This window comes from Notothenia rossii (assembly GCF_949606895.1).
Source record: "Notothenia rossii genome assembly, chromosome: 1".
Taxonomy (NCBI): Eukaryota; Metazoa; Chordata; class Actinopteri; order Perciformes; family Nototheniidae; genus Notothenia; species Notothenia rossii.
This window is the reverse complement of record NC_136912.1, coordinates 4,994,358-5,015,130: the sequence shown is the minus strand read 5'-3', so window position 1 is coordinate 5,015,130 and position 20,773 is coordinate 4,994,358. Positions and strand designations below refer to the sequence as shown.

The 20,773-nt window shown below is 43.8% G+C and overlaps 1 protein-coding gene across 1 annotated transcript; it reads right to left on the bottom strand.

Moving 5' to 3' along the window:
- Window positions 1–382: 382 nt before the first annotated feature.
- Window positions 383–20,384, bottom strand: LOC307044835 (B-cell receptor CD22-like; the record flags this gene model as incomplete). The annotated part of the gene is made up of 11 exons (XM_079690240.1): window positions 383–1,053; window positions 1,177–1,313; window positions 2,874–2,934; window positions 3,017–3,098; window positions 4,265–4,522; window positions 10,544–10,771; window positions 11,716–12,072; window positions 12,209–12,406; window positions 12,526–12,724; window positions 12,871–12,879; window positions 20,274–20,384. 11 exons carry the CDS (start codon window positions 20,382–20,384, stop codon window positions 999–1,001), a joined length of 1,695 nt encoding a protein of 564 aa, XP_079546366.1. The 3' UTR covers window positions 383–998.
- Between the last annotated feature and the right edge of the window lie 389 nt (window positions 20,385–20,773).

Below are 20,773 nucleotides of genomic sequence, written 5' to 3'. Positions count from 1 at the left end.
CTCTTCTACATCAACATGTGTCCCCTCTTCTTCATGTCTCTTCTACATCAACATGTGTCCCCTCTTCTTCATGTCTCTTCTACATCAACATGTGTCCCCTCTTCTTCATGTCTCTTCTACATCAACATGTGTCCCCTCCTCTTCATGTCTCTTCTACATCAACATGTGTCCCCTCTGTGGAAAGAGACTCTGAAAGTTTCAGTAACAAAGATTCTCTCTCTTTTTGATCCATTTCTATAAAAACCTGTCTGAAAATGAGCTGATCAGATTTTGGCCACTTTATGATGTCATAACGATTTGTTGCTTTGTTTAACCATTAGCCAATCAGCAACCAAGGTAACCCCCCCCCCCCCCCCCCCCTTATCACCTGAATCTACTCCTAGAGCACCATTGAGACGTGCTCTGTATATCTGAGAACTATAATATATTGATGAAAAACAGTATGATAGGGGACCTATAAGGCATTTAATCCAATAGTAGTTGGGACATTTCTGATAAAAGGTCAAGTAAGCCTCAAAATCATTTATATTTTGGAAGATGAATAAAAGAGTGAATACATGTTATATGAAGTAATTAGAGAAATGTAGAAAGGTAATTGTTTTTTATCATTAAAATCTAGCTCTATGCTAATATCTCCAGTTTCCCAATAAATAAAATGCTGGCAGTGGGAAGCTAGTTAGGGATCACATCCTTTGTTGTACAGAAAGCTACTACTTTACTATTGGGCGAAAACATTATGCTAACCAAGTTAAATTAACAATTTGATGCGTTAAATACATTTGCTACTACAGCTCTCTAAGTAAGAGTAAAAAAAGCTAAGCTGAACACTTTTGAATTAATACATATTATGTTTCTTTAAGATACATAATTGTCTCATGGCACATTTTTGGAGAGGCCGATCCTGTGAAATATATTTTAAAGATCAATATTGACCAGCGTAATTTACTCATTGTCAATTAAAACAGAAGTATCAGACTTCAATGCAAAGCCTGCTGTGTTCAGTGGGCTTTGGTGATCACGCTGTACAATTCAGCTGGGTCCTCTGGTCTGCTCCTGAGAAATACATGATAATATCTCTCAGTGGCAATAGGCATACAAAAGCAATTGAACAATTTCAAAGTAATGTCATTTTAAACTTGTAATGAGGGTGATGTTCCTGTGTGAGGATCTGCTCACCTCGGGGCACGACTGTTGAACTTGATGGCAGCGTACTCCGGGACTTCCTGTTGCTCCGTGTGTCCGAGGTGTTTACCTGCTCTCATGTTGGAGTAAAGAGGTTCTGCTTGGTTGTTGGAAAAGTGGACGGTGGCATACTAGAAAATAAAAAAAATAATACTTTTTATTTGGAGGTGACTTGTAGGACTTCCAAGGACATCTTTCAATGCATAAAACAAATTATTGAAAAAGAAAAACAGCAAATCCTGAACCAAACACAAACAGGGCAAACATAAAAAGAAATATATTTAAGAACAAACACAAGGGGGACAGGGTCAGCAGTATTTCATCACAGCGTACAGAATGGTTGGTGATAAGTGGGGATGGTTAGATAATCAACTGAGGATGAGTGGAAGGAGCAGGAGGGGGTATACTCATGTGAAAGAGGTCAGTGAGATGGTTGGTGGGGAGGCTGTGGAGGGCTTTGTAGGTGAGCAGAAGGTTTTATTAGTCAATGTTGGTATTGAAGAGGGAGCCAGTGTAGCTGCTTGAGAAGGGGGATGATGTGGTCAGAGCATTCTGTGCGGGTAATGATCCCAGTTCTGAGTGATTTGGAGCTTGTGGAAGAGATTGGTGGACAGACCGGAGAGGGAACCCTTGCAATAGTCAATACAGGATGTGACAAATGCATGGACTAAGACTTAATCTAGAGAGGGATGGAGGGAGTCTGGAAATGTTGTGTAGGTCGAAGAATGAAGTCTGGGTGATGTTTCTTAAGGTAGGTGCAGAAGAGAGGGTGGTTCTAAGGTGACACCAAGGCTTGACTTAACTGGAGAAAGGTACAGAGAAGCAATCAATGATTAGGTTAGGGCAGTGGTTCTCAAACTTTTTCTTTCAGGACCCCCTTGTGGAGAAAAAAAAAGGTCGGCCCCCCCTACACAAATAGTCACGTAATGGGCCAAGTTAACATTTATTAAAATACATCAATATGAGCGTGAGCATTTCTTTCAAAACAATAAGAAAAATCACTTTGCTAGAGCAGTGATGATAAAAACATGCTCCATAAGTCTGCGTAATACTAAAAAAAAAAATACTTAATACAATTGTGCAATCCCTTTGCTAGAACAATAAGTTATAACACTTTGTTCTAAACACAGAGACCCAGACGTACTTGTACTGTAGCATATTATTTTCAAGTTAATAATTTTTAAAATTAAATAAAAATTATGATCTTTTTTTTTGTCATAACAATATTTCCTCCTGGTTTCTTGCCCCCCCCCCTGTCATGCCTCTGCAGCCCCCACTTTGAGAAACACTGGGTTAGGGGGAGTGAAGGTTTGTGACATGGAGAGGTTGGCATAGCAGTGAAAGTGGTCATCGTGGTGAAGGAGGTAGATGATGAACAAGAGTGGACCCAGTACTGACACCTGGAGGACAACTCGTGAAACAGCAGAGCACCCTGACCTGTGACTGCTCATTTGGACATATTGTTGTCTGACATTGGGATCAGCTGTACATTTGAATGTTATTTTGTTTATAGTTTTTCAAAGGATTGCAGCCAGGACAGAAAACTCAAATGTGGTTTGATGGAAGAATTATCCCTGCTTCATCAACATCATGCTGTATGACAGAAAAGATTAAGGACGTTTCAAGACGTTATCAATAGAACAGATTTTTTGGGACTAGATAAACAGTATCTTTTATAAACATATTCTCACCTCTTCTGTGTGTTCCGGTCTCTCTTCAGGCTCAGCAGAGTCCCTGGAAGCCCTCTTTTTTCTGGTTATAAAGTGATAAAGTTCTAACAAACACATTTTCAATGATTTAACAAACAATGATTAAGTTGAACAGATCTGCTCACCTGATCCACAGGAAGACAGAGAGAGAAATGACAGCCAGGAGAACAACAGGGATTGTTACCAAAGCTAGTAGATTCTGTGATCCTGAGAAACAGAGATCAACAGAGAACAGACAGTTAATACAGCAGTGTTTCTCTAATGGGGATACTTTTTAATCTGTGAATACTGTTTTTCCTTCCCTTTGAGTCTCCTGGTGCTCCCAGGGCAGCTGGACAGCTAACCAGCCCAGTAAGTCTAGGGTTTGTCTCCAAACTTTCTCCTCCTCAGTTTTGCCCAAAAAGTCCCTAATGTGCCCTTAATCATCAATTTAATTTTGAATACAAATACCTGCATTACTGAGGTCTTATCAGTTTTAGGCACACTGGTGGTCCAGGTCTAATTCCATTCCCACATCCACACTCTGCAGCTTTGGGGACAGAGCCTTCTTCTTCTCAGTGGCAGCTCCTAGGCTCTGGAATTCCCTCCCCCAAGGTCTTCATGACTCTGAGTCCCTCACAGTCTTTCAGTCCCGCCTCAAAACACATCTTTTCAACTCTGTCTACCCATAAGCCCCCCCCCCCCCTCTCAATCAACTTCCTCTTGACTGCCTTTTTTTGTTTATTTTATTTTACGAGACTTACTTGTTTGCTTGTCCTTGTTTGTTTACCCTCCCTCATACTGTGAAGCATCTTTGAGTTGTGAAAAGCGCTATATAAATAAAATGCATTATTAATATGATTAATAAATAAAAGGACGGTATCGTCTGCAAACAGTGAAATTAGCATCTAACGTCCCAATAAATGGGCACTGCACAGACCTTGGATTCACCTTACTGTTCTGCTCTTATGTAGGCAAGAAGAACCCTTTATTCATATTGGGTGTGCTTGACTTAACTTAACAAAACTCTCACTGTAAGTATTGAGGGAAAAAGTGAACAACAAACTGCAGCAGTAACCCAACAATTTGTCGAAACACAAGAGATAAGAGATGCTGGTTTATTTCTATTTTGAGATGTTTCTATTTTAGAATTGTTTATTTCTACTCTTTGTATCTGTTATTATGTAATGCTGCTGCAACAACAAAAAATCCCAAATTGGGATTAAAAAAGTTCCTCTTATTTTATAATTAAAATCTATGAGCCATTTTGTATGTAACAGAAAGAAAACGTTCCTACATCAACGATGAAAACTGCTACTTTCTCCTGCCTGATATGTGACTGAAAACAAACAAGCTGATAAGTGTGTGGTTTAAGATGAAGCCATAAAACGTACCTGCCACAACACTCAGATGAAAGGTGGAGTTACTACGTCCTAACTTGTTCTGGGCTCCACAGGAATAACTCCCACTGTGTTCAGCTCTGAAGTCAGTGATGTTGAAGATCTGTCCTGAAGCTTTTGGAGAGTCTTCATCCTCCTTGTACCAGGTGTAGTTAGCTGCTGGGTTAGCATCACTGCTACAGGTCAGAGTCACTGAACTGCCCTCCTCTATCTCAGAGGGACTCACTGACACAGAGGGAGGCTTTGGAGAGTCTGGAAAAAGGATATGGAAATAAAAAGTATTTCAAATATTAAAACATGTTATCACAAATGATTGCCTTCAATATTTTTGTTATTATTTATATATTGTGATATAGATCCTTGTGTTGGATTCCTGGAAACTGGCAGCCAATAACAAATCTTTATTTATCTTTTCTACATCAATGACCCCACACATTCTTCTCCTTTTATTACAAGGCTTAGTTGAAAACTCGATTCTGATTGGTGAATTTGGACATTTCAGAGGCTGCTAATACTCGCTAACAGAACGCTGCTCAGGATAACATGACTGTTGTTAAGGAGGATCAAGGGACTATGTGCAGTCATATCAATCCGCAGAAAGAAGTCCGGTCGATTTAACGTCAGCCGTGGACAGCAAACATTTAGTACTTTTTGAATCTTCATATTGTCATGTCTCGCAAATTATGTTAGTTAGTTTTTGTCTGGGTCTAGTGATTTTCCCCTTTATTTTTGAATAGTAACCTTCCCTCTCGTTTCAGATACTCTGACCTCCCTTCCTTGTGTGTCTCCCACTCCTGTGATTGTCGACCCCGCCCCTGATTGTTTCCACCTGTTCTCCATTACCTGGTGTATTTATTGTCCTCGTCTCCCTTTGTCCTGTGCCAGTTCGTTTCGTTCCTTGTGACTACCACCAGCATTAGCAATCCAGGATTAACCCCAAGCAGAGCTTTGAGCCACGTCTTGTTTAAGTATTTTTGTTGTTCATGCTCCTAGTGTTTTTCCTCTTTAAGAGTGATTTTGTTTTTGTACCACTATCGTTGAGCTTTGGTTTGAATAAAACCTTTTTTTTGTTAAATTCTGTGAGTTGTGCATTTGAGTTCATACCCGTTTAATCAGTCGTAACAGTACGAACTGGCCTAAACATGAACCCAGCCGACTCTGAACAGCTGAGAGCAGCGCTTCGCTCTCAGGGAGGCCGCCTCGCTCAACAGGAGGATCAGTTAACGGCCATCCAGCAGGGAGTATCACACGTCACAGACAGCCAGAGGGAGTTCGAGTCATCTGTTACAAACCAGATTAACCACCTGGCGGGGCAGATCCACCACCTGCTCGCTCACCTCAAGACTGAGCCCTCACACCCACCTCCGGCCGGACCCGAAGCGAATGCGGACCCGGCGCCCGCTTCACACACCGTGTCAATCCGCCTGGCTCCGCCTGAGAAGTTTTCCGGGGAATCCCATGACTGCCGTCCATTCCTGGTGAATTGCAGCTTACATTATAGCCAACTACCGACAGCCTTTCCCACGGAGAGATCCAAGGTGGCTTTTATGATTTCCCATCTCACCGGACGAGCGGCGGCGTGGGCTACGGCTGAATGGTCACGTGACTCGCCGATATGCGAGTCTTTGGGACAGTTTACGGACTCCCTGACGAACATTTTTGACCACACGTCCCCAGGCAGGGAAGCAGCTCGGGCTCTTTACAAGTTAAGTCAAGGAAGACGCAGTGTGTCAGACTACGCAGTGGAATTTCGCACCATTGCGGCCGATAGTGGCTGGAATTCTTCTGCTTTGTTCGATGCCTTTATTAATGGGCTTTCTGACCCTATTAAGGATCAGCTGGCACCCTTGGATCTGCCAGTGGAACTAGACTCTGTCATTGCCATGTCCATAAGGATTGATAACAGACTTGCTGAGAGGAAACGGGAGAAGGACAGGGCTGCACTACCCTATTTCCACCCTAGAGGGCACTCCTACTCTTCTCACTCTCAGGAGACTGCCATGCCACGTTCCTCTTTCCTTCCATCCCAGAGATCAGCGTCCCCCAACAAGGCCGAGGAGCCAATGCAGCTGGGACGTGCCAAGCTGTCCACGGAGGAGCGGCGGCGCCGCCTGCTGGAGGGAAGATGTTTTTACTGCGGTCAACAAGGTCATCTTCTCTCTGGATGCCCGGTAAAAGACGGGGCTCACCAGTGAAAGGGAGGGCACTGGTGAGCCGTCTTTCCACGGCAGACTTTCCTCTCCGCAAGTTGACCAACATAAAGGTAATCTGCCATGAAAGAAGTAACTCTCAAAAAGTGTTAATTGACTCTGGGGCTGACGAAAGCCTGATGGATTGGGGATTAGCTCATGAACTGAGACTTAATACTGAACTTTTGTCGTCCCCTTTGAAAGCCAGTGCTCTGGATGGCAAACTTCTATTTCATGTCACACACAAGACCGAACCCGTCACTATCATGATTGATGATCATTGTGAACTCATGTCGTTTCACCTGTTTAATTCTGCTCAACATCCTCTCATCCTAGGTTTTCCCTGGCTAACCAAGCATAACCCCTATGTTGATTGGCGGTCAGGTAAAATTAAGGGGTGGGGGCAGGAGTGTTCACAGGATTGTTTTAAGTGTGTGGGAAACATGGCAGTAGGAGGGGTTTCTGGGGAATGTAGTACCGATCGGGTTACTAATACTCAACATAGCCTGGACCGCAAGAATCAAACCCCAGATTTAACTTCTGTTCCCCCCTGTTACGATGACCTGGCCAAGGTATTTTGTAAAGTGAGCGCCACCTCCCTTCCTCCTCATAGGCCGTATGATTGTGCCATTATACTCCATCTCGGGTCCGGAGAAGGAGGCTATGAAGGAGTACATTGACACCTCTCTTCGTGCAGGTCTGATCCGCCCGTCTTCCTCCCCGGCTGGGGCGGGTTTTTTCTTTGTGGGAAAAAAGGACGGGTCCCTTAGGCCATGCATTGATTATTCTCCTTTAAATGACATTACGGTAAAGAACAGGTATCCTCTCCCCCTCATGGCTACTGCTTTTGAACAACTTCAAGACTCTAACATTTTTACCAATTTAGACTTGCGTAATGCCTACCATCTGGTGAGAATTCGTGAGGGGGATGAGTGGAAGACTGGTTTTAACACACCCACAGGGCACTATGAGTATCTCGTCATGCCATTTGGTCTCACCAATGCTCCAGGAGTTTTTCAAGCACTCATTAATGATGTTTTAAGGGAGTTTTTAAACCGTTTTGGTTTGTATATCTTGACGATATTTTAATATACTCACCTGACAAAGACTCTCATGTTCACCATGTACGTCAGGTCCTCCAAAAACTCCTGGAGAACAAACTGTATGTGAAGGCAGAGAAATGTGAGTTTCATGCTAAGACTGTATCCTTCCTAGGCTTTATCATAGCTCCTGGTCTGATCCAGATGGACCCGGCCAAAATCAGTGCGGTGGCTAAGTGGCCTACGCCAGACAACCGCAAGGGGGTGCAACGTTTTCTAGGCTTTGCTAACTTTTACAGGCGCTTCATCAGAAGTTTCAGCGCCATTGCTTCTCCCCTTCATGTTCTCACGTCCCCTCAGGTGCCTTTTGTATGGTCTCCTCAGGCCGAGGAGGCTTTCCGCCGTCTCAAGGAGAGGTTCACCTCAGCCCCCATCCTCATCATCCCCGACCCAACTCGTCATTTCGTTGTAGAGGTTGACGCCTCAAATGAAGGGGTGGGGGCTGTCCTGTCGCAGCGGTCCAAGGAAGACAACAAACTTCATCCCTGTGCCTTTCTCTCCAAGAAACTCTCCTCTGCAGAGCGGAACTACGACGTGGGGAACCGTGAGTTGTTGGCGGTAAAGATTGCTCTGGAGGAATGGAGACATTGGTTGGAGGGGGCTCAGCTCCCTTTTATAGTGTGGACCGACCACAAGAATCTCGAGTACATTAGGAAGGCTAAAAGACTAAATTCTCGCCAATCAAGATGGTCTCTGTTTTTTAACCGTTTTAACTTCACTCTGTCTTACAGGCCGGGGTCCCAGAACGCCAAGCCGGATGCCCTGTCCCGTTTGTTTGACCCCGAGCCGGTTGCCAAGAAGCCTGAATCCATCCTGCCACTGAACCGTGTGGTAGGGGCGGTCACTTGGCAAATAGAATCTGTGGTGAAGCAAGCTAACGGTGAGAGCCCAGCACCTAGTGGTTGTCCGCCAAACCGTCTGTTTGTGCCTGTTACTGTACGTCCACAGGTCGTCCATTGGGCTCACTCATCGCTGCTCACCTGCCATCCTGGCGTCAAGAGGACCATATTCTTTATCAAGCAACGTTTTTGGTGGAGATCCATGGAGCGTGAGGTCCGGGAGTATGTGGAGGCCTGTCCTGTCTGCGCCCGCAACAAGACATCCTCCAGGGCACAGATGGGGCTGCTCCAGCCGCTTCCGGTTCCCAGCCGGCCCTGGTCTGAGATTTCCGTGGATTTCGTCACTGGGCTCCCAATGTCAGAAGGTAACACCACCGTACTCACGGTGGTGGACCGTTTTTCTAAGATGGTTCATTATATTGCCTTACCCAAGCTGCCATCTGCCAAAGAGACGGCAGAGATCATGATGACTCATGTGTTCCGTATCCATGGTTTCCCCAAAGATATTGTCTCAGACCGGGGTCCGCAGTTCATCTCACGCTTCTGGAGGGAGTTCTGCAACCTCATCGGGGCGTCGGTGAGCCTGTCATCCGGGTACCATCCGGAGTCCAATGGCCAGACCGAACGCCTTAATCGAGAATTAGAAACTGGGCTCCGCTGCCTCAGCTTCCAGAACCCTTCCTCCTGGAGCAGGCATCTCACATGGGTAGAGTACGCCCACAACACGCTCCCCACGGCCCCTACTGGGTTGACTCCCTTCCAGGCTGCCTATGGGTATCAACCTCCTACCTTCCCGGACCTCGAGAAGGAAGTCACAGTCCCGTCCGCCCATGCCCTGGTTCGGCGTTGTCACCGGATCTGGTCCGCCACCCGCAGGGCTCTTCTAAGGAGTGGGGAACGCATGAAGGTGGCGGCAGATCGGAAGCGTCGGCCAGCTCCGGAGTACAGGCCCGGCCAGAGGGTCTGGCTCTCTACCAGGGACTTTCCCCTTCATGTGGTGTCACGAAAATTGGCACCTAGGTTCGTAGGCCCATTCCCAGTGGCCAAAGTAATTAACCCTGTCTCTGTTCGCCTTCGTCTCCCCAGGTCTCTGAGGGTTCATCCCACCTTCCATGTGGGACGACTGAAGCCGGTAAAGGAAAGCCCCATGGTTCCCGCGGCCAAACCCCCTCCACCCCCCCGAATGCTCGACGGCGGCCTGGTCTATACGGTCAAGCGCCTGTTGGCGGTCCGGAACAGAGGCAAAGGGAGACAGTTCCTGGTTGACTGGGAGGGTTATGGACCAGAGGAACGCTCCTGGATCCCATCAAGATTTGTTGAGGATCAAACTCTCATGAATGACTTTTTTCGCCAGCACCCTCAGGTTCCTGGGCCGTCAGGAGTCGTCCCTAGAGGGGGGAGTACTGTCATGTCTCGCAAATTATGTTAGTTAGTTTTTGTCTGGGTCTAGTGATTTTCCCCTTTATTTTTGAATAGTAACCTTCCCTCTCGTTTCAGATACTCTGACCTCCCTTCCTTGTGTGTCTCCCACTCCTGTGATTGTCGACCCCGCCCCTGATTGTTTCCACCTGTTCTCCATTACCTGGTGTATTTATTGTCCTCGTCTCCCTTTGTCCTGTGCCAGTTCGTTTCGTTCCTTGTGACTACCACCAGCATTAGCAATCCAGGATTAACCCCAAGCAGAGCTTTGAGCCACGTCTTGTTTAAGTATTTTTGTTGTTCATGCTCCTAGTGTTTTTCCTCTTTAAGAGTGATTTTGTTTTTGTACCACTATCGTTGAGCTTTGGTTTGAATAAAACCTTTTTTTTGTTAAATTCTGTGAGTTGTGCATTTGAGTTCATACCCGTTTAATCAGTCGTAACACATATTTATATTGGTTGAGAGCACTGGGCAGTTTAAAAGACACTGTGAACAGTGACTTGGACATATTTTGTAAACACTTGTAACACCTAACATGTTTGCCTTATTGCAATCTAATGTTCTTGTAGGACACTTGTTTGTATCTTTATGGTTGTCTGCACTTATTGTTAGTCGCTTGTATGAAATGAAATGTATGTAATGAACTTCAGAAGACCTCTGTGACTCCAGTATATCTGCATTTGTCAGTGTATTGTAATGTCAGTGTGTATTTAAGAGTAAACTCACACACTGCAGGAGAGGGGAAGTCTTCATGTCCTTCCAAAGCACAAGAGATGTTGTCTCTGGGATGAAACAAGGCTTTATAAGAAGATTTCACCGTTGCTTTGATTTTCTTTCCGTTGTTGAACCAGACGTAGTTCAGAGAACCAGCTGGACTGCAGCTGCTGTGACACTTCAGCTCAGCCTCAGTAGAATAGTTGTAGAGCTTCGCTCTGATCACCTGCATCTGGAGAGCTGGACGTTAGAACAAGAAACAATATTAAAGCAAAAGGTCTTTTTGTATAGATGTGCATACACATTCACACCACTGTGTATTGCTATTTGGAAATAAAGAGCCACATTAACTCTTCATCCAATAGTCATTACACAAACATCTACTTTTCCAGTATTTTTAGGTGTTCTGTGTATTTGATTGATTGTATTGAAGTTCTAACAAAGAAATTGAAACGTTGTTTTTCAACTTCTTCCCGTAAAAGGTTGGTCTCTGGATTATTCCTGTCCCAGCTGGACTACGGTGATGCAATCTATTTGCCTTTCCCACTGGTTTGGCCAAACTTGACCCACTCTACCATGCTGCACTGCGTTATATATCAAATGCACCCTATAGGACTCATCATTGCACTCTGTATAGCCTAACTGGATATTCCTCACTTATATGCGTAGGATTCAGCATTGGTTTGTATAAAGCCATCTTAGGTAAGCTTCCACTGCACATATGAGCCAGATTTGCTCCAGTTTGTGAATCTTACAACCTCAGATCAGGTGCCTGGATACGGGTCCAGGTTCCTGCTGTGCGGACTGAGGCTGGAAAAAAGAGTATTTTTTTATGTTGGTCCTTGTTCTTGGAATGACCTTCAATCACGCCTCAAACTGAGGGCACTTGTCCCTATAGCAAGTTTTAAATTGAAGTTGTCTGAGGTCCTTACCACCAGCTGCTCTTGCACTAATAAGTAGTTCACCTTTCTTAATGTCCTAATGTGCTCAATGTAGGGACTGCTTTTCTTCTTTTGTTTACTTAGTTGTGTTCTCTGTATTTTATATGTCTGTGTTATTTGTAAGAACGTGTGACGTTGCTGCCTTCTTGGAGCATTGTAAATGAGATTGTATCTTAATGCTTTTATCTGGTTTAATAAATAAAAATCTAAATAAAATATACATCAGTGTGTGTTGATCAGTACCTGTGACAGTCAGAGTGGTTCCAGTTAAATCACTCCTCCATTCAAAGCTTGGTGTTTTGAATGTGAAGAGATACTGAGCTGAATCTGAGTCTCTCAGGTCAGAGATCCTCAGAGTGGAGCGTCCTCTCTCTGTCTCAAGGATCTGAACACGACCTGCATACTGGGAGTCTTCACTAAGGTCCTCAGGTTGAGAGGGATTCTGTCCCTGATGACTACGCTCAGGTCTGAACCAGAACTTAGATTTAACATCGTCTTCAAAGCTGCTGTACGTGCAAGAAATGTTCACTGAGGATCCTTCGGGGGCACAGATGCTTCTCTCAGTGTAAGCCACTCTGTTGCAGGTTTGACCTCTGAAACCTGAACAAATAAAAACATATTTTTCTTTCTATTTTTCAGCAATAATTTGAACAGGAGTAAAAAATGACCAATATAGTTCAATATAAAACACCACTAGATGTTTATGTGTTGATAGAAGTCTTTGGAGTAAACTCACACACTGGAGGAGAGGGACAGTCCTCATGTCCCTTCAAAGCACAGGAATAACTGTCTGCATTGTTCGGGTTGTTTGTATAATGAGATGTTTCTCCCTGGATTCTTTGTCCGTTCTTGTACCAGATGTAGGAAAGATAAGAAGATCGATAACAACTGTTCTGACAATACAGCCAGTATGTACCTGATGTGACCTGGAGATCTGGATTTATGAAGGAATAGGAATGTTATTTAAGACAAAAACTGTCAAAACACATGCATATTATTATTATTATATTCAAGACATTAATAAATAATGAACATATAATTGAAAAGTGTTACTTGTGACGGACAAAGTGACTCCAGGTGAACCACCATATTTTCCATCTGGATGGTTTGTTGTGAACCTGAACTTGTACTCAGCTGAGTCTCTCTCTCTCAGGTTTCTGATTCTCAGAGTGCAGATGTTGTTTTCACAGAGATCCTCTACACGACCTGCATACTCTGAGTCTGTGGTCAGATCTACGTGTTCACCACCTTTCTGTTTAAACCAGAATGTTTTATTAACTGTGTTAACACTGCCTTTCCATGTAGATGGGTATGTGTAGCTGCAGTTTATCTCCACTGTTGATCCTTTCACTGCACAGATCTTAGTAGAAGAGTAAGTCACTCCCCAGCCATCCTGACCCTGAACCACTGAAACACAGAGCACATCAGAAACTAGAATCAAAGTTAATCTATAAATTGTTAAACATCAACAAATAATTTGAAAATAAACATTTTACAAACTTTACTGGGATAGAGCAGAAAAACATGTGAATTCTTTCGAAGGAACTTTTAAACTGGTTCCAATCATACTTTCTTATTTCTTAATCAAACCAGGTAGAACAGAAGTCTACGTAAAAAGGCTATGCTCAGTTTTACACTCAGGGCAAAGGAAGATTGGAAAATGCCTTCATATAAATGAACAGTGAATGATTAGCGATCATTATCATCATCGAAGGAACTAGAAGGGTTTGGTGTAGAGGTATGGCGACATAAGAGAAGTTGAGCCAGTATGAAATGACTAGTGAGAAAATATCCCTCTAAAACACTAACATTTTTATGAAAATGAAAAACAGTTTTTTAAACAGGGTCATCTTAAAAACACAACATAGCAAAGTGTTATAACATGGAGAGGAGGGAACAGTTATGAATGAACAATATGCTCAGTTTGAAGCGTGTGAGAGTAATAAGCACACACTTACTTTTGTGAGCAAATGACGTTGACCAATACAGGAAAGATATTTTTACAAATATCCTTTACAGGTAAAAAACTACTAAAACTTGGAAACATCTAAGTGTTTCATCAAAGCTAAACAAAAAACATATTTTGAATATTTCTGGAAAGTTTGCATTTCATCCAACCCTGATCCACTTATTCCCACATGTGACCTGGTTTTACGAGTCCCACATTTCCCAGAATCCCCTCTGTTCATGTGATGAATGTAAGTGTAGATGTACAGTACCTGACACAGAGAGCAGGAAGACAACTAATCCACCTGATGTACTTGATATGATTCTGTTTTCTTCAAGTTTGTATCTTCTTGGTCGAATGGACTTATTGTAAGTTGCTTTGGATAAAAGCGTCAGCTAAATGTAATGTAACTAGATCTTCAGAATATTCATCAATAAAACTAGTAACATCTTTGTGTTTTTAAAATTCTACACACAATTACATTTAAAATGTTTCTACTAGGTTTGCCTTTTACACAAATCCATCCCACTTATTCCCACATGTGACCTGATTTTACAAGTCCCACATGTTCCCAGAATCCCCTCTGTTCATGTGACGAATGTAAGTGTAGATGTACAGTACCTGACACAGAGAGCAGGAAGACAACTAATCCACTCGCTGCTGCAGTTAGACTCATAGCTGCTCCTCTCATCTCTGTGAGACTATAAAACATGTCAGATTAAATAATGTTCACAGGAGGTATACAGAATCATTACATCAATAAACTGTTTCTACTCACAGTGAAGGAGGAACCATGTGTTGAAAGATGCCTTTCCTCTGTAGCAATGAGCAGAAGACGGATATCAGGCTGTTAAGAGACTAGATTTACTTCCTCTTTAGATTATTAATATGCTTGATGAGCCAAACCCCAGTAACACCCACTACACAGTAAAGTTTGGTTGTTTAACAAACAATACACTTTTCTTAAACTAAATAAACTCTGGTTAAAGACCCGTTTAGCTACCTTTACTGACTCCTGAAAAAAGCATTAGAAAGGATTTAAAATGATAAGGGTGAGACAGTTCATCTCTCTGAGCACTGAGGACGTCACACAGTCTGCAGGTGTAGTGAAGGAACAGGAATGCATTAACCTGTGAACCCACGAGGCAGTTTGACTGAACAGGATGAAGAGAACCAAATTAATTATGAGAGAGGATGGAAAATGCCATTTCTTTTCTCTTGGTTTGTTTCTTCTCTGTTCTCTCTGCGGTCAGGTTGCTTCTGTTTCAGAAAAATGCAGAACTCTGAGACGTGAGAAACTCCCATGCCTGTTAGTGTGAACCCAACAGGAACACACACATCACACACATTATCAAGTGGACTGGTAGGATTTGGACACACAGTGTTTAATGATACGAAAAACACATTTTCAATGACTTTGGATGTTTAGATAGATCAGTTGAATTAACTGTAAACATATGTCCATGTTTTACATTTATTAAAACACTTTAACATTTGAAAAACGACCTCACAACATGCAGCAAACTTTATTATGAATGATTTGCATGTTCAGGAGGTAAGAGAGGACATCAGTACTTTAGTAGTTTGGGTGAACTGACCCTTTAAAGCAGACAGTGGAGGGAGCTCTCTGAGTGATGAAGCCTGAATGTGTCTCACTTAAGATCCCCCAGTACAGGACAGTGAAACATCAGAAACTGAATCAGGACCCGGAAACAATGTACTGTTTAATATTCAACACTGATTGTTTTGGCACATTTAAATGTACTTTTTCGTCGTTATCTCAAAGTAGCAGGATAAACAGTTCAGCCCTATCAACACGGGGCAACCTTTCTAAAGAGGGGTCAGTGTCGCTCTTGCTCCCTCTTGCTCTTTGGCACGAAGGCCACTTCCGGGTTCCGTTTAGTGCATTCTCCGCTGGCACCGGTGAGTTTTCGGTGGCTGCCGTTTGTTGTATGCTTCGCATGACAAGTAGCATACATACTAAATGTTTATTGCTGGTTGGAGACCCTTGCAGGGATCCTGCAGCCCATGTCTGCTGCCGCTGCTGAACGAAGATCTCCTGATGAGTGTCTTAACTTAACCTGATCAGTAGGTACGCTTTTTGCTTGTCTCATCCTTCCTGAATAATATGAATGTAGTATTATTATCGTAACATCACCTGCGCTGGAAGCCTAATACAGAAAGACGGCTGTTTTGCCTCAACGTCTGTGCTTCACCGATACACTGCTGCCTGGCGGGTGTTGCTCTTGGCCTGCATCGTCTGTATTGCCTCTTTGTCACTGTGCATTACACTACATGACCACATTATAAACATTGTTATAGTGGACTGTTCGATTCATTTCTGTTTAGGATTAGTTACTGCATTGACCCTGTTGATTTAAGCTTGTTTTGTTTATATAATTCAATATTAAGTAGATTGTTGGGTTAATTTCCGTTTATTTTGTTTAGTTGTTTTCGACCCTGTTCTAAACTTGTTTTGTTTATTTCAGTCGATAGTAGTTATATCTCTTAGTATTATTGATTTCTTATTGTCTTTATACTGATCTTATGTGTTGGTTTGTGTATTAATTTGTTTTGACTGTTTCCCCCAGTAATGTGTTTTGTTGGCCCCTCTTTAGTTGCTGAGAGGTGTGTGTGTGTGTGTGTGTGTGTGTGTGTGTGTGTGTGTGTGTGTGTGTGTGTGTGTGTGTGTGTGTGTGTGTGTGTGTGTGTGTGTGTGTGTGTGTGTGTGTGTGTGTGTGTGTGTGTGTGTGTGTGTGTGTGTGTGTGTGTGTGTGTGTGTGTGTGTGTGTGTGTGTGTGTGTGTGTGTGGAGATCACGGGTGCCCCAATTTACTTTGTTGGGATCCCTCTCACCCCTTGTCACCTCCATCCGCTGGTCAGCCTCAGCATCCCTTAATTAAGATGTCCCCCCTTTAATTCCAGTTTGTATGATGATCTTACTGCGTTTTTTAATGATATTTAATACTTGAAATTAAACATTTAATTAATTGGAACCACCTCTCCTGCCCCTCAGTATTAGAAACCTGAGTGCCTTATTGGTACTTTGAATAATTATTTATTTGGGTGCAGTTCCCAAGGTGGCGTTGTCTGGCTTTTCGTTAAATGTAGATCTTAAATAGGATTTCAAACAAACACTCCCACGTGCCGCTACGTTAACATTTCATTGCCTGGACAGTTTCATAATGTGTACAGAAAGTCACATCTCAACATTTGTTCATTGAGGTTTAGCTTGGGTTTTACATTTTATAATATTAATTCAAGCCAAACTCAAACCAAACTACAACAAGCAGCACGAGCTGAAGGTTAGCTATCAGTGTTTCTGTCTGTGAAGAGCAGAGGCCTGTATACCACCAAGCCGGATTTTCGTTTAGCGAGCTAACTTCAGGAAAAACTCTGGGTTTCCGGTCGTACAACGCTGGTTCACTTCTTAGTGGGCTAGATCTCCATGGTAACTTATGATGAACGCACCTAACTAGATAGGACACGGCTGGCTTGAGCGATAACCCACGTCGTAGCACCGTTTAGCGATAGCGGTATGTTCTGGATTAGGCCAACCGGCTAACTCAAACATATCCAGGTTATGTTGAACCGGCTTTGTCGTACAGGCCTCAGGACTGTGGCTGTGTTGTGGTCACACACTTCCCTCACTCAAACACTTCACTCACTCACACACTTCACTCACACACTTCACTCACACACTTCACTCACTCAAACACTTCACTTACTCACACACTTCACTCACACACTTTACTCACACTTCACTCACTCAGTGTGACAGTCTCCCTTCACTGTGTTCTTTATACCTTCTGCTGTATCCTCACAAACTCTGCACGTTCATCACTGCAGCTTGTTTTGTTTAATATTGTTTCCAGTGTTTTCATTTCAAGCGAACACGATTAGTGACACTAATGCTATCATTAGCATTAGTGTGGACAAGAGTTATGGCAATTTCAACCTTTATTGATTAACTCAAACCAGACCAGAACAGAAGGAGAGAAAGGTAAACACATGAAGTACAGAGCAAAAGACTAGGGTCGGAATAACAGGTTTAACAACAAAGCAAAAGAGACAAATGCAACAAGTTGTGATGGTTATGAACTTAAAGAGTAACAAAGAAATTAACTATTTCAATTGGTGATAATGGAACTTTTATATTTACATAAAAAGATGTCAGAATAAGAATGTGTGAACATTAAGGCCGTACACACACCAAAGATAAATGTACTGTACAGGCTCTTGGTAATGGTTTTCCATCAGTGAAATACGGCTCTTTACTGACACCTAGTGGCAGCAGAATGAAACTGCAACTACATCAGCAAACGCATGTTCCTCTCCAATATCCCAACGTGCTTTCAAAAACATTTATTTTGGAATGGATAAAAAATAACATAAACAAGTAGTTGTTGATATTTCAGTCTAGACAAGAAGAAGAACATTGTTAACAAATAGTATTTGAATAAAGTTCATAAATGTACAAAACAATGGAAATGGTTTGTTATCAGTAAATTATAACTCTTTAGTAATATCCACATTTTCTTACAATTCAGTACATTAAGCTGTGAAATACTTAACAAAATATTTACATTTGAGCCCTTCAGATTAATAAAAACTAGGCTGAAAACTCATCGCCTCATTCTTGGAGAGGTTCGCCCTGAGACATGTATTTTAAAAATCCATATCACCCTGTGTAGATAGAAATGTGATTGTAAAAAAACTGAAGTATCATCCTTCAAATTCAACGCCTGCTGTGTTTATCTGGATTTGTTGACCGTGCTGTACAATGCAGCTGGATCCTCCCCAGAGTCCTGACCTCTGGTCCTGAGAGATCAATGATGTATTTCTTAGTGGTAATAATAATAATATAAATGATGAGCCAAACACCAGTAACACCCACTACGCAATACCCCTCTCAAGACCCCGGCCAAGACTGTCATGCGGTCTGCAGAAGCCTCCGGTAGTGAGACCCCTGTATGCCAGAAGACCCGTGCGTCTGTCTACAATAAGCTGAAAGCTAATCTGGCTAAGGACTGGCCCTCTCCCCCAAATCACTGGTCCACTGGGAAGGGACGGGGGAATACCATGCGTGAAATCACGTTGCCTAAAAGCATGGAGACGTACATTCAGACATACAGAGGTCATTGTGAGGGTGTCGCACCGACAGTAAAACGGAAAGAGAATTGTCTGTCCAAGGTCAGCCGGATAAAAAACGTCCTTGTATTCATGGCCCATGGTGTTGACCGGCTGTCAGACTGGCTGTTTCTAAAAAAACACGAAGAGGGTCCGTGGCTGGAGCGAGTATATTTCAAAGTCGGGCCGGGGAGTCACAACATCGCTGTTGTTCCTGAAGAATGTGAACCATTTCCTGAGGTACTTGTCTGAGTCAAAGCTCCGGGGTGCAGGCTCACCCAGTCTGATATGACCCACATCATCAGAGAGGTGACAGCCAACATGAAGGACTTGAAAAAGTCCATCACTGTCCACCAGTTTAAGGTGAAGAGGAACAAGCTGGATCGTCTGCCGAGCCAGGCGGAGCTTCTCGCTCCATTGGAGCCTCCTGTATGGCCACCGTCCGGGTGTGTGCGCAAACATGACCAACACGGAGGTCTTTGAGGCGGACAGAAGGGGCACTGCTGAGGGCTACATCATCCACGTGCAGGATCACAAGACTGCCAAGACATTTAGCGAAGCACAGCTGGTGGTTACAGTAAAAGGAGTTTAGCTGGGTCATGCGGTGGATGGGGATAAAAGAGGGCTTGTCGGTTCCTCAGAATGAATTCTTCCTTTTCACAACGGGGAAGCACGCCCCCAAGAACCTGAACGCTCACTTGAAGAGGGCTTGGGCTGATGCTGGGCTAGAAACAGCCGTCACCTTCACAATCCTGCGCACTGCCCTGGCTGACAATATCAAGCATCACCAAGATCCAGAAAGCAGGTCGATTCTCACCAGGTTTATGTGTCACGACGTAAGCTCTGCATACCGGTTCTACGCGAATACGCCTGGAATAAAGGAGGGATTGAAGATCCGCTCCATGTTCAGGGCGGCAGCAGCTGCAGCAGCATCATCAGAAGGAGGTCTACTGCCGTCAGATACCTCCGAAGAGGGCTCAGGGGCGGAGAGCAGCGATACCTCTTCTTCAGGGCCGGTTGATACTCCTGATGAGGGGACAGGGGCCGTGGACTCAACCTTTTTTCCCCGGTGCACCGTACAAGACGGCTAATATGGCCCCCAGGCCCCCGCTAATCATGTTTTTATTATGTTTATTGTGTATATTGTGTATACTGTTTTTGTGAAAATCGTGTGATAATTAAATAAATAATAAAACATTAGTATAACCTTGAAGGTTCCCAGGGGAAGATACAGTGCCAGGTATCAGACTATTTAAACAATGTTTACCCGTGATTCAGACACCTTCCCTGGCTTGTAAAATGCGGTGATGCGCCCTGGAGGTATCAAGCTATTTTAAACAACTTTTCTCCGCCTTCCAAACACTTATTCCTGGGTTATAGCCTGTCATTTTGCACAATATCATTTAACATTGAACCTCTCCTGGAAATGCACATATTCTGTGCATTTCCAGGAGAGTTTCAATGTTAAATGATATCGTGCAAAATGACAGGCTAAAACTCTCTTCCAGACGTTTAAAAACACTTTTCCCGACCATTTAAACATTATTTCTGGCTTGTAAAGTGCAGTGATGAGCCCTGGTAGTATCAGACTATTTAAAGGGTTACCAGGAGCATGAGAATATCCTCCACAGAAGGGGTGGTGGTGCCGTGAATAAGGCCGAATATTTATGCCGATGGGCGGACGGTAAAGCACCGCAAAACACACCCCCCCCCTTTAAGATTACCAGGAGCACGAGGTTATGGAGGCTGCGAACATCTGGGTTTAGTCTGTGGGGGGAGTGCTTAAGTCCAGGGGCCTGGGGACTCACGGTGTGCAAGGTTATGGAGGTGCCCATGGCAGGGACACACGCTGGAGGTCATTAGTACGTCATTTGGGGGTCTTGGAGGGGCCACAGAGAGGAGATTTCCCCGGTCTCTGTCCTGGAAGTGTGAAATAAACAGAGTCCCCATGGCAGGGACACACGCTGGAGGTCTCTCTCCCCAGAGTGGACGTCCATTGCCTCTAAATAGGGCTAAAATGAGGTCTGTCACTTTGGGTAACCGCACCACTGTCGGACGTCTCCCGAGAGTGGACATCCATTGCCCCTAAATAGGGGTCTTGTTCTCGAGTGAGGGAACAATGGAAGAATCGGAGCAGCGGGAGCGGTACTGCAGTCGCTTTACCGCACCGTTGTGACGAAAAGGGAGCTGAGCCAGAAGGCAAAGCTCTCTGTCTACAGGGCCA